Source organism: Podarcis vaucheri, assembly GCF_965113315.1.
Source record: "Podarcis vaucheri genome assembly, chromosome: 1".
NCBI lineage: Eukaryota > Metazoa > Chordata > Lepidosauria > Squamata > Lacertidae > Podarcis > Podarcis vaucheri.
This window is the reverse complement of record NC_138759.1, coordinates 117,489,423-117,504,110: the sequence shown is the minus strand read 5'-3', so window position 1 is coordinate 117,504,110 and position 14,688 is coordinate 117,489,423. Positions and strand designations below refer to the sequence as shown.

The 14,688-nt window shown below is 41.5% G+C and overlaps 1 protein-coding gene across 9 annotated transcripts in view; it reads left to right on the top strand.

The window, feature by feature from the left end:
* Window positions 1-14,688, top strand: part of OSBPL6 (oxysterol binding protein like 6) — a 98,115-nt gene that overhangs the window by 66,457 nt on the left and 16,970 nt on the right. For 7 of the 9 annotated variants that reach the window (XM_082231137.1, XM_082231135.1, XM_082231133.1 and 4 more), the window contains 5 exons: window positions 3,437-3,602; window positions 4,544-4,674; window positions 8,488-8,595; window positions 12,151-12,288; window positions 14,284-14,371. In XM_082231137.1, coding sequence (XP_082087263.1) covers window positions 3,437-3,602; window positions 4,544-4,674; window positions 8,488-8,595; window positions 12,151-12,288; window positions 14,284-14,371 — 631 coding nt within the window. The remainder of the gene's footprint in view (window positions 1-3,436; window positions 3,603-4,543; window positions 4,675-8,487; window positions 8,596-12,150; window positions 12,289-14,283; window positions 14,372-14,688) is intronic. The other 2 variants (XM_082231139.1, XM_082231141.1) reach the window with 1 other exon arrangement.

Genomic DNA, 14,688 nt, shown 5'->3' with positions numbered 1-14,688 from the left:
CTCTCATGGTTGGAAGGGAGGTTACTATGGTAATCTGAATGACTAACGTAGTATTTGGGCTTTGCTTTTTTGTTAAATATTTGGAGGTAAAGCAATCTATATATCCCCTGAACATGGACCATCATTATTAAATAAAAATGAGGCACCAATAGCCTCTTCCTCATGTGATTAAGTTTGTTTCAGATGTGCCAATATTTGCATTCATTCATTTTTGAAAATTCATGTACATTAGCTGGAGGCTAATGTGCCTCTTAGATGTGTGTACGCGTTTTGTTGACAAACGAGAACTTTCCTGGTTTTTCATCCTACCCACACATCCTTGAGTAACATAGAATGCCACTTTCAAAGTTTCTTTCAGCATGGGGAGCAAATGGCTGACTAGCAGCAAGTGCTTCCTTTACAGAAGGACCTGCAACAGCTCTTCCTACTACTCATTTGCATCCTGGGTATTGGCAGCCAGTGTACACTAAATTAGAATCTTGCATTTGGAGCAGAAATATTTCTGTTTGCCCTTCTTTTTATAGAACCCCCAGGGATCAAATGCATGAGCTTCCTTAGTCTTTGCCTCCTCCTGCACCACTCTCAGCAGAGTTATTCATGCAATGATGGCAGCTACTTCCTCAGATTCCACTTCCACCTTGAGAGAACAGCATACCTTCTGTGACCTTAGCTTTCCATCTTATGAGTGCCTTCCCTTGCACAGAGTTGGTCTTTCAGAAACAGCCACTTTAAAAGACTGAAAGTAGATTAAGATTTCCCTTCCTAGTTTATCTCTAGGTTCTCCCTTGAGCTTTTTTCCCTCACAGTTTATAGCTCGATCAGCTCCTAGGTTGCTGCTGTTTGGTTTCATCCATAATAATGAATGGTGCTATCCAATTGTGTTCTCCTGCCTGTGCAACAGACTTCTGTTTGTGCGAACAAGACTTCCTCTTCCTTTTCTGCACACCCTCAAAATGTGTTCTAGAGGGGTGGGGACCCTCTGGAGCAGATTCGGGCTGCAGTATGGAGGATATGATGGGGGATATCCCATCCTTTGGCATGACGTTGGATCTCATCTGAAAAGGGCAAAGTTACAAACTTGAAGGAAGTGATCAATAATTGAGATCAAAGCTTGTTTGCCAAAAGAAGGCTGTTCTAAGGAATTGTTAAAGACTGAATTTTAGTTTAGTTTGACATCTAATTGTAATACATTGATACTGTGTTCCTGTGGTAATACTGTAAGTTCCCCTGGGAAAGGAAAACACTCCTTTTGATTGTTGTTTAAACAACCAACAAAAAAAAAAAAGGGAGGAGGCATTCCATTTTTTCCAATCTAAATTTAACTCATAGAATCATAGAATCATAGAATCATAGAGTTGGAAGAGACCACAAGGGCCATCGAGTCCAACCCCCTGCCAAGCAGGAAACACCATCAGAGCACTCCTGACATATGGTTGTCAAGCCTCTGCTTAAAGACCTCCAAAGTAGGAGACTCCACCACACTCCTTGGCAGCAAATTCCACTGTCGAACAGCTCTTACTGTTAGGAAGTTCTTCCTAATGTTTAGGTGGAATCTTCTTTCTTGTAGTTTGGCTCCATTGCTCCGTGTCCGCTTCTCTGGAGCAGCAGAAAACAACCTTTCTCCCTCCTCTATGTGACATCCTTTTATATATTTGAACATGGCTATCATATCACCCCTTAACCTCCTCTTCTCCAGGCTAAACATGCCCAGCTCCCTTAGCCGTTCCTCATAAGGCATCGTTTCCAGGCCTTTGACCATTTTGGTTGCCCTCCTCTGAACACGTTCCAGTTTGTCCATGTCCTTCTTGAATTGTGGTGCCCAGAACTGGACACAGTACTCCAGGTGTGGTCTGACCAGAGCAGAATACAGTGGCACTATTACTTCCCTTGATCTAGATGCTATACTCCTATTGATGCAGCCCAGAATTGCATTGGCTTTTTTAGCTGCCGCGTCACACTGTTGGCTCATGTCAAGTTTGTGGTCAACCAAGAGTTAGTGTTTTTCATATAGCTGGATGGAAGAAATGTATCAACATACAGTAAAGTTCCAATGTTAAGAGACTGGGTAGCAGAAGAAGAGCTGCAATAAATATGTGGGCAGAATAGGATGTCTGATCTCTCAAAAATACATTTCAACTGATGAATTAAAACTTTACATTATATACTGTGCAAGTCCAGGTTCCTGAAAGAACTGGAGAAAATTGTATTCCAAGAAGTTCCTACTGGTTAGGGCCAATGAATCCATTGTCTGTTGAAATGTAAAGTAATATGACTTTTTATGCTGGTCCTGTTGAGAATATTTCAAAAGCATGTAATATATTTTGTAACACCCCCCCCCCCAAAGAAATTGACATTTAAATTACATGAACTATTTGGACAACAATGTAATTTAATATTTGACTTTATATTCAAGTGCTGAATTGGGTTGCAAGTTCGGTCACAAAAATGCTTGAACATTGGGCTGCGGAATGCACCTAAGGCTGAATGCATTTTGTCTTGCATGCCTTCACTGAATAGTTAATATATTATTTTTAAAAAAGCACTGCAGATGTGTGCATGATGCTTATATGTTTGTGTGTATTCTGTGTAACAAAAAAAAGCAATGTGAGAAAACACACACATATATATACAAACATATTTCTTAGAAGGAAATGAAAAGTGGAGGTGGTACAATAAATTGTGTCTTGAAGACATGATTCAAGATTGTCTCTCTGCGTTGTATATTCACAATGTCTTTTTGTGCAATGTGTAGATAAATACAACAAATTAAATTGACATTCTACATTAAAAGACAGGCACTCAATGCATCTAACTTCACATTTTGTGATTTGTAGATGTACTAATGCCATATATCATATATCCATTTCCCGATTTACCAGCACTTTCATAAATCTGTTCATAATTCTTCTTTGGCGATGTTTAGCCATGTTTTAAGTTTGCTGGAGAAAATAGTACTGTTCGAATCTTCTTTTCCCCCCAGTAGCTGCTAATACATTATTCATACATGTTTGGAAGGCCAGACTACAAATTTAGTAAGGTTTTCTCTCTTAAAATGCCTCCCTTCACTTTTCTGATTTCCAGTGAATCAGAAGACACTTGAAGCTCTATTATTTAATGTCCCACACTGAATATTTGGTTGGTTGTGTTTGGCTTTACTTAGAAAGCACTGTTCCTTTTTTATGTTACAAGCTGTAACTGCAAGTTTGAATTGAAATCCTATTCGTCATAAATTAACACTTATAACACATCAACATTGATTTCAGGGAAGGAGCAGAACTCCTGCTTTGAAGGAGATTAAAAAGATACCTCTTGGCAGCAGTGCCACGACTCATAAATATTGAGCGCTATGGTAAAGTGAGAAAAGTCTGACAGTGCTGTGCCAGATGTCCTGTGGAAGAAAGATACAGTCCCTTGTATCTGTTGCTTTCCAATTTAGGTTCCTTTCAGCGCTACAATGTCTCCTGTTCGCCTGCATTCATCCAATCCTAATCTTTGTGCAGACATCGAATTTCAGTCTTCTCCAAGCCATGCACCTGACCCCCTGGAAAGCTCCACGGACTACCTGAAACTCCAGGAAGAGTTTTGCCTCATGGCACAGAAAGGTAATTGTATGCGTAACAGCAGCATCTCAGTGGAAATAACCTTTGATACAGAGTAGGCTAGCTTTGGGCCAAGGCATTGTGTGTGTTGATTGTTTCATTTGGGAGAAACTGAAGCTAGCATGTTGAATGTGCAGCAGCCAAAGGTTTCTCTCTTATCCTGTTAAGTTTCGGAAGACCCCTTGTGTTTTACTTTTCAACTATTTCAGCTGTGCTTCTCAGACATCCTTTGCACACAGATGCAGTTGCAAGGAAGCGATTTCTTGCAGTACCGGTATGAATTTTGCAAGTTTGCAAGGTGATGGCTTGCAATTTTTTCCACCTGATCAGCACCCACTTGCTATGCCATGTTTTAAAATTCTAGCCAAAGATGTACAAGTTGTTGGCTCTTACAGTCTGAGTCTAAAAATTAAGACACCCCCCCAATTTATTTATTTTTTTGCACTGAACCCTTTGAATTTTCACAGTGATAAATGACAGGAAAAATGGCATGCCCTTCTGAAGTTTGGGGAATCATGTAGCATGGAGATATGCTTTAAAGAACAGAATATAAATATGCTTGACCTGAGTGGCTCACCCCCCCCTTCCCCCTATTTTGCAGGGTGTGTGAAAATACCCTGAATATTTGAGAAGTAGCCGTAGTTGATGAGAGAAAAATAGACTAAACTGATTTTGCACTCTGTGAGGAATAATGGCACGGTAGGCTCCACTGTGTACGTGAGGACAAAACTCCAGCCATGGCTAATGGCCGTTTTTTATACGTGGTTATTCAAAGTAGGGCATATGGAAGTTTGGAAGTGATAGGCTCGGCCCTGCAAAATCTGCATCTTGTTTCTGTAGCATTGGGAATTGCACTGTTCAAAATGTTCGCTGATGCGTATTTTTTGTAAGTTGCATGCAGAGGCCTGTGGTGTATACCAGAGACATTTCTGTTTTCTCCCCAGTACATTCTCTTCTGAAGTCTGCCTTCAACAGCATAGCGATAGAGAAGGAGAAACTTAAGCAGATGGTTTCAGAACATGATTTCGCTGGACACAATACACAGATAACCTGCCTCAGGCAATCCCTCTCGCAGGTATGATCTTACATGGCTATTTGCTACGTTTTCAGATGGTTGGTTTTGGAAATGCCGTGATTTGTAACTGTTGTTTGCCACAGGTGGTAAATGCTATTTGTGGCATTGCTTTCCATAAATGCCAGATAACTCTCTAAAAACAAGTGACAAAATCAAATGTTACGATACTGATGAATTCCTGTCCTGATCTACCCTATACTTTCAAACATAATGGGGTTAGGGATTATGAAGAAGAAGAAAAATACAGATAAAGGCAACTTCTTGTCCAGATACTAGGGTGTTTTTTTATTCATTTATATTTTTAAAATACAAAACACAAAAACACAAAATACCAAAACAAAACACCACAACCTAGATAAATATAGAAATAAAGCATGGGATGGTATGCAAAATTGTACACTATTAATATCACATTACATTTTGAATTATTTTGTTCAATACAGGGTATAATATAGGTTGAGGAGTCCAGTGTTTCATAATCACAAAGAAACTAGCCTGTGGATGCTGGTTCTGTTAGGAAAACTTTAATCAAATAAAAGATAACTTGTTTTTCCCACTTCAGGTTCAGTTCATCTTCAAGTATTTGTATGTTCCTTCTATTGCATCACTTGCATGTCTGTAGCTGTAAAATTGAGCCTGCAGCAGGACTAACTTTATGGCCTTGGGACCCCAAGTAGTATTCTCATTCTCATTTCAGCAAAACTGGATACATTAATGTTGGAGCAGCAGTAACCTGCGTGCTTGCCATCTTTGAGCTTGCCTCATCTTACAATAAAATCTACATCCACCCACCCCAGTTATGCATTATGTTCAGTGAAGGAAAGTGAGGCTAATCTCATTGATCTACCCTGGTAGCTTTATCCAGTTTTGTCCATATGTATGTACACAAACACACAAGATAATGTCACAATTTTCAGATCAGCTAACCAGACAGAACTCAGTTCAGTCTTTGAAGAACTGCGCTTCTACCCAGTTTGCTTTCACTATAAAGCTTCGGTGAGCTAAGGATTCATGCGCTAGAGTATAACTAAGAACTGCAGCATCAGTTGAACTGCTTCACTTAACCAGGATAATGGTATTCTGTTGTTTAACCTCTGTTCTGTCATCTTGCTCTCAGCAGTGTTCTGCTTCATACAATGTCGCCACCTTTTCTTGTTATGTCACCTGACAAGTCTATGGTCTATGGTCTCCTTCAGTTGTCCTCTTTTTCTATGGTCTCCTTCTGTATCCAGAATAGATATTTTTCTCTATGTTGGGAAAAGATAGGCAGAGAACAAGTGGGGGAAGGCAGCAGCTCATCGTATGCGTCATATGCTAATTCTTGAGTCCATTTGGATTCTATTCTCTTGTCTTCTGTCTCTGTTTTATCTGCACAAGAGGCACTTCCTTTGGAGAGGACGGCTGCCAATATACTCATTTCTAAAGAACCAGGAACATTGTCCTTTGCAAATTAATAGTAGTAGTGCCGTGTGTTTGCAAGGTTTTCGTCATGAGAATTGAATTAAAATCTTGAAATGGCCAAACCATTTCCCCCCTTTTATTGTTCTTTAGCCAAGAACCTACTGTGCAAAGCATGCATTTTTGTTTCCAGTGTAGAATACACTGGATTCCCAAGAATTCTAGCCTTCTCTTCATATGAGGAGCTTATTTTCTGTAGAAGAACTTAAAATCTCTGAGATTAGAAAAAGAAGCTTCCAGTTAGCACATCAAATGTTCATTCCTTACAAGTCTCTGTGTGCGCGCGCACGTGTCTTTCGCAGTCTCAGCTTCTTTGCACCTCCAGTACTGCTTTGCAAAATCTCATCAATCCTCCTGCTTTCTCACTGCTGTTGCTCCACATTTTGCTATTGCAGTACTTAAATTAGTACGGGTAGTGCTGTCTAAATTAAAGAGGTACGGAATTAATACCTAATGAATTAAACTTGACTGGCTTTTTAAAACAATCAAATCAAATTTTAAATAATGTGGACATTTTGCATACTTTACCTCATTTGCTGCAAACCTGCAGAGCTTTGACTTTCCGTGTTGCAGTACTTTCTTTTTGACTGGTGGCAAACGAATGCAGCTTAGTTGATTAATTACTATGTTTGCTTCTTCCTGCCTGTTTGCATAAGGGTTGGTGACTATTTGCCTAGTTTCATTAGACTGCAGGGGATGCAGGCAGTGGCCAGTCAAAGCAGATAGGAACATGACCTTGGACAGTTCCTAGGGGTGCTGCTAAGACAGCTACAGACATAAAGCTGTTACCCCTTCAAGGAACTAGTGCCAGCTGATCAGATCTAGTGTCCTAGCTTCCACCTTCCTGGAGAATCTGGCCGAATAAGGCTCTTGCCTTATTTTGCAGAATTTGACTTCTGCATGACTGGAGGGGAAAAAATGGTATGCAGAGGAGTCATCCTCTGATTAAGACCATGGTAGAGAACTCTGTTTTATTGCTAGGTTCTATAGAGCAGGCATTTTCAATCTTTTCTGACCCAGGATCCACTTTTAATCCAAACACGCAAGTGGGGACCCGTTTCTTAACCTTTTAGTGTGCATTTGTGTGCTGGTAGCGCTCTTGTGGCAAACCACCAGTTGAAGACCAATGCTCCAGAGGTTCTCTTTCTGACGAAATAACCTGAACCTCATATCCATCTGAATCCTCCATTGCCTGTTGTAGGTTATGACATGTTGGGAAGTGTAAACTATTTCTGCTCCTCCATATGTCAGCAATATGGGATGATATACTATGGACAATATCAGTGGTCTAATGTTGAGATGCTAAAGGATTATAAGCATGATCCATTAATTCATCAGTATTGTTTATGCTGTGCGAGGTGCACAGAGCATTCAAGAGGATAGACTGGTCTTGTTGGGTGACCTTAAATAAATGTAAAGGCTGAATCGTGCTTATTGAATTCAGAAGCAAATACAACAGCTTCAATGGCAAAACATACAACCATATGCTGTGAATGGTGCTTGTCTTCCAAATAATCAGGTTCCCCTGAAGCAAACACAACTAGGGTTTCTTCTTTCATTGTCTTATAGAATCTAAGAAAGCAATGAAAGGCTAAAGGTGTGTCTACTTTTCTGGCAGCCCAGTCCCATGCATATTTAGACAATAAGTCCCACCAAGTAGCTTACTCCAGAGCAAAGGTGTGTGGGATTGTAATCTTGGGGCCAAACTCAAGGAGATGTAGGAGCAGTTCCCACTTAAAAAACAGCAACACTGAAGTGTCACTATGGATGTGCTGTACATTTGATTGGAAGAGAAAAGAGGGGTTTATAATCCTTTCTCCCGTGTTCCTTTCTCACCACGTAAAATGATGTAGGAACCTAATAGCTTTTCCTTCACCGGTGGATAAGAGGCTGGGCATTGGGTGGGAATTTTGACTAGAAAAATGTCTCAGAAGGAAAGGCTAACCAACCCCTCTTTTCCACTACTATTCGTATCTTATTCATAGCTCCTCATATGTATAAATTTGATTGATCACATTTATTCCACCTCTTGCCTTTGGCCATAAACTTGTTTAAAGTGAGGAGGGATGCAGACCTCTATCAAGGAATCCTTAGTGTACTCACCAAATTAGCAGGCTTTTTTCTATGGAAGAAAGCCAGAATAGTTAAATGAGTTTAATTTGACTTAAGATACCTAACCAGAACTGCTGGACATAATACTAATGGCTGGAGGAAAAAAGTTAGTTGCTTAGAAGTACCATCCATATAATACAACATTTTGGTTCTGGCCTGAATATAGGGTACAGCAGTGGTTTGACTCTGCTTTGTGCTGTCTTGTACATTTGAAATTAAATATTTAATTTTTGTTATTTTAAGGCTATCAACCAGAATGCTGAACTAAGGAGTCGCTTGAACAGAATACATTCAGAGTCTGTTATTTGTGATCAGGTTGTCAGTGTAAATATTATCCCTAGTCCTGATGAGGTAAGACTTTGTCATTGCTCTAATGGACTTACAGTAGTCAAATCCCGCTAATTATCACTAATGACTAAATCATTCTCTTTGGCAAAGCTGGCAAGCAGTGGGTCAGGCTCTATTCAGGAAATTTCCCAGTAGCATTCATGAAAGTAATGAGCTGTAGTAGTTCATGTGAGATTCCTTTTGGAAATCTGAGAAGTGGAAGGTTTGTTGTTAGCATTCAAAGAATACGAATTAGCCCTGTTTCTGGTGCATTTGTATTTAAGTAAGCAAGCAGCCAAGAATCCATAAGAAGAGCCTTGCTGGACCAGACTAGTTTAGTCAAACGGCCTTTTCCCCATAGTGCACCACTATTTCCTGGACTTGAGGGCAATAAACCTCACCCACAGCCCAGCAACAGGTATTTAGAGGCAGATTGCATCTGATCCTAGGGTTGGCCTATAGCCTTCCCAACTGGTAGCCTTCTCCTCTATGACTTTTCTTCACCCCCTTGTAATGCTGTCTGGCCTAGTGGCAATCACCACAAATCTTGAAGCAGCCAATTTCATAAGCTAACTATGTGTGATATGAAGAAGGACTTCCTTTTGTTGCTTGGGAAAGTCTCACCAGTCAGATTCATTTAATAGCCTTGGGTTCTAGTGCTATGAGAGAGGAAGAAAGTCTTCTGACTATCCACCTTCTCCATATTGTGTATGTTTTTTAAATAAACTTTTCACTCAGCTTCCCCCCCCCCAAAAAACAACAACCATAGAAAGCCTAAAAAAATGTAAGCTTTCCTCACAGGGGAGCTGCTCCAGCTCTTATCATTTGGGTTGGCCTTTACCAATTCTACAGAAAAATAATAGATTTTGTTTGAGGTGTCACAGCCAGAATTGTGCTCAGTATTTCAAGTATCACCATGACAAAGATTTGTACAAAGGCATTATAATATTCACTTTTTTTTTAATTTTCAGACACTTTCTTAATGATCTCTTGCATGAAATTTTAGCTTTTTCATAGCTGGTGCACACTGGGTCAGCATTTTCATGGCGCAATCTCCTTCCACCCCAAGATCTCTTTCCCAGCTCAGACACCATCACTATATGTAGGAACTTCAGATTTTTTTTGCCACAATGTTCATCTCTTTGCATTTATTGACATTGAACCACATTTGCCATTATGTTACTCATTCAACATCTTGTAGACATCCTTTTTGGAGTTTTTTTGCAATCTATTTTTCTTTAAATCATCTTCAATAATTTGGGATAATTGCAAACTTGGAAAGCTCCTTGCTCACTCCTAACTCGGGATCATTGATGAACAAGTTGAAAAACACCAGTTCCAATTTGGGTGGCATTCCAACCTCTTGCACCCCTCCATTGTGAGAATTACTCATTTATTCCTAATCTCCATCCCTGTTCTTCAATAAGTTACCAATCCTCACACTTCAAATATGGAAAGGTGGACGGGAAATACATTAGTCCACGTGTACTGCCATTGCTAAGAACGCTAGTTATTCTTAATACTGCCTTGCTGAAATAGATTAACTGAAGTTATAATGATTGCCCAGAATTACAAGCCCTATAACCAGTAGGAAAGCTTGTGTAGGGTCTGGTCTCCCTCTTTCCAATCCTCCCTTAGCCACTACTGAGCTCCAAAATGCTGGAGAGTTCAGTTTCCAAGTGAGACAAAGCAGATGCCATTTAAACATATGAGGCACACCATAAGATAATTCTTTCTGGTCTCACTGAACGCTCTGTATTTGGTGATATTAAAGTTGCAGTGTCTCCTCACCCACCCACACCCTTTTCCTTTATTTTTCACCATTTACCGTTACCATGTGCTTTTCTGATGAATCCCTTCTGCTTGGACAAAAATGGAAATTCCTTTCGGAGCCTCCTTCATTTGAAGTCAGCTTTATAGAATAGAAAACTGGGTGAAGAATCTTCAAAGTGTATTTATATAGTCAGATATAAGTGTGTGAGGCTACTGTATAAAAGTTGCTACAAAGGCAGAGTGCCCTGAACCATTCCTGGAGTTCCAGGGCTTCTATAGCCACTGTCTTGTCTCTGTGTTAGTTGGAGTGACCATCCCCATGGTGTGAGGCTCTTTCTTGTCCCAGTCTTGTAGTCGTAGCTTATTAACTGTGCGTAATGCAAGAGGATGAGATTTGCTACAGGAGGGGGCTAAGGGAGACGTGAGCTCCAGACCTGAAATAAAGAAAACATTTACCTATTTTAAATTTGAAATAGAATTGTAGAGTTGGAAGGGTCCGCAAGGATCATCTAGCCTGCAAAGCAAGAATCTTTCGCCCAATGTGGGGCTTGAACTCAACACCCTGAGATTAAGAGCCCTCATACTCTACCAACTGAGCTATCCCTCAGGTAGTGAGTGGGCCATTCCTTCTGAGGAAATGGCACTGCACTGGATTGGTATTCATTTGGGGTACAGTAGAAAAGTGTGGGTAAGGGAACCTGTTTGACTGAAGGGTAAAGTAAAGAACGCTTCAGATAAATAGATAAGCTCCCTCCTAATGACAAAGACATTGTCCACGCGGGTGGTGCTGTGGTCTAAACCACTGAGCCTTGGGCCTGCCAATCAAAAGGTCGGCGGTTCGAATCCCACGACGGGGTGAGCTCCCGTTGCTCGGTCCCAGCTCCTGCCACCCTAGCAGTTCGAAAGCACCCCAAAAAGTGCAAATAGATTAATAGGTACCGCTCCGGCAGGAAGGTACACGGCATTTCCATGCGCTGCTCTGGTGTTGGTGTTTCGTTGCGCCAGAAGCGGCTTAGTCATGCTGGCCACATAACCCAGAAAAACAAGAAGAACATATCAGCAGGCTTATTTGCAGAAGCACAAAAAACCCACCCTTTTAAAAACCCTCTAAGACAAAACAAAACCCCTGCAAGCAAACATAAAACAGCCTGGCGAACACTGAGCATGTTCAGTATCCAGAAAAGGTAGAGACAGTTGCAAAAAAAACCAAAACAAAAAACTAGGACGCAGTAGAGTGCTAGGTTGGGAAGGAAGGAATGGTTCGAAACAGGAACAAGAGCATTCCTTTTAATAGGGGATGATGAGCTGCAACATTTTGCTGCAGGCCACCCTGTGTGTGCGCATACATGCAAACAAACAAGATCAGGCTTCAGGACATGAGAGCATTGTGCTAAAGCAGTCATACAACATGCCTGAAGCTGAAGTGTGTCAGGTGAGGGTTGGGCCTCCCTTCCCCATCAAACACAAGGTATCATTTCAGTGCTGGAAGATGCTGGGTTTTCCTGTAGCAGAGGAACAATCTTGAGAGAAGGCATTTCTCTCTGTCCCCTGCCACACAAAAAAAGAGTTACGAGAGTGCTAGCTGGAAAATAAGTTGTTTGCGCTCCCCTTGCAAAATGGCTTCTTTTCAACCTGAGCTCTCCGTTTGCTAGAGCTTATTTTCCAAACCGGGAGGAAGGAGAGGCCATGCAGGGAAGAAGCAGGGCATCTGTCCAATAAAATATATTGATTAGGCATGCCCTTCCTTTTTCTCTGTCATGTGTGGGCATCTGGAGTTCATATGTGTGTGTTTTTCCCTTTTTGCAGGCAGGTGAACAGATCCATGTCAGTCTCCCACTCTCCCAGCAAGTTTCTAATGAAAGCAGGCTCTCCATGTCGGAATCTGTCTCTGAGTTCTTCGATGCGCAGGAGGTGCTTCTGTCTGCAAGCTCATCAGAAAACGAGGTTAGGCAGTGAAAGCCTGATTATTTCTTCTGCTGTGCTCTATATAATTATAATGCATTTGGGATCAAGTACCGAACTTTTGGGGATGCAGGTGGCACTGTGGGTTAAACCACAGAGCCCAGGACTTGCCGATCAGAAGGTCGGCGGTTCGAATCCCCGTAACGGGGTGAGCTCCCGTTGCTCGGTCCCTGCTCCTGCCAACCTAGCAGTTCGAAAGCACCTCAAAGTGCAAGTAGATAAATAGGTACCGCTCCAGCAGGAAGGTAAACGGTGTTTCCGTGCGCTGCTCTGGTTTGCCAGAAGCGGCTTAGTCATGCTGGCCACATGACCCAGAAGCTGTACGCCGGATCCCTCGGTCAATAAAGCAAGATGAGTGCCGCAACCCCAGAGTTGGCCACAACTGGACCTAATGGTCAGGGGTCACTTTACCTTTACCTTTACCGAACTTTTGATCCTAATTCGGAAGGCTTGAACATGGACACAGCAGTCTCCTGGTTCAAATCACATCTCCACTATGAGGTTAAGTTGTTGACCGTAGGCAAGACACTATCTCAAAATGAAATATGAGGATAAAAATCCTAACCTATCACACAAAGTCCTAAGAATTAGGTGAAGCTCTTAGAACAATCTGACAGTTCCAAGAGTAGTCCCACTGATTTTTGTCGGGTTAATCTGGAGTAAAGGAGCTGCTTGCCACTTAATTGCCTTGAGATCAGGGCCAGAGGGAGCAATTCGTGACCCATTTGCTCCGCCTTCCTCCTGTCAAAAGCAGGCAGCAGTGTTGTGGAATGAGTGACACGTAAATTGCTACCATTTTATTTCCCCCATCTTCTCTTCTTTGGACGGAAGTAAATTAGTAGCTCAGTTTTGACGCCCCCACCCTGTTCCTTCGCTTACTGGTTTTTCGTTTGCCCTGGCAAGAAAATTTGTTTTTCTTTCCTTAGAACAGGGGTGGGCCACATAGGGCCCTCAACGACTCTCTCTGCAACCCACCAAGCTGTGGGGAAAACTTGCCCACTCTTCCCACTGCCCAGGTAATCCGCCATCAGCAGGGAAGAGAACTGTTTTCTCCTCTTCAAAAGGGGTTATATTGTATCCTGAAGCATCTGACTTCCCATGAATGATTGAGTGTGTGCTTCCCTGTGCATACAGCTCTTTGGGAGGCCGGTTGGAGGTAATTTAAATGGAGAAATAAGACATACATGTGCGACCCATGTATCGTATTTTTCGCTCTATAGGACGCACTCGACCCGTAAGACGCACCTAGTTTTTAGAGGAAGAAAACAAGGAAAAAAAATATTCTGAATCAAATGTTGTTGAAGAGGCTTTGTGCGGCTATCCCTGAAGCCAGAACAGCAAGAGGGATTGCTGTGCAGCCTGCATTCGCTCCATAAGACGCACACACATTTCCCCTTACTTTTTAGGAGGGAAAAGTGCATCTTATAGAGCGAAAAATACGGTACCTGTCTTTCCAAGACTGTCTGTGAGCATGAGTTGGTTTAAGGTATGGCAGTGTGACTGGCTCCGGTCATGCTTTCTGGGATGCAGCCCCCAACCATCTACCCACCTGTGATTGTGGTGCCAGAAAAAGTTACCCATCCCTTCTCTAAAACCATGGTTTGAAGTGTGTTTGCAGAGAATGATTTAGAGGCATTCCCCCTATATATCATATTGACAGTGATAGGCTTACATGAGTCATCTGTATTCAATAGAACAGACACTCTTTGACCTACAGTCACTTCCAGTACAGCTTGTTCTTCAGAGAGGAAGATGGAGAGCTTACATATTTAGGCACAAGCTAAAAATGGGATGATATTGGCCAAACCAGGGTTTCACAAAACGGGCACTCTTCAGCCTGATAATGATTACATGCGTCACTGGGACTTGAATTTATGAAAACATTTCTATTCAGTGTTCCATTTGTTGTCTTCTTCCTCCTCCTCCTCGTCTGCTTCCATTTACTTTTCATTCAAATCTCTCTGTTTTCTTCTTTAGGCTTCTGATGATGAGTCGTACATAAGTGACGTGAGTGACAACATATCAGAGGACAACACCAGTGTTGCAGACAACATTTCTCGGCAATGTATGCAGGGTTTTAATTTTTTTAACTTTTAGAAAATAAGTGTTCTTTTTAGGTGTGGTGCAATATAAATCGGAACACTCTCTGGATGCAACTCAAATCAGTGAGGGCCACTTTTACATTTTTATCCCTGTTAACTGTAGAATAGCACTCTTCCTTCTGTTTTTTACTGTAATTATTTGTATGGTTTTAGTAGATTTCATTATATGTATATAGTTTTAATTCTTTCCGTGTTTATAATTGTTTTCTTACAATGTTTTTTCCTATGTTTTTAGCGGTTCTTCTTTTTATCTGTAAACTGCCTTGAGTCCCATCAGGGA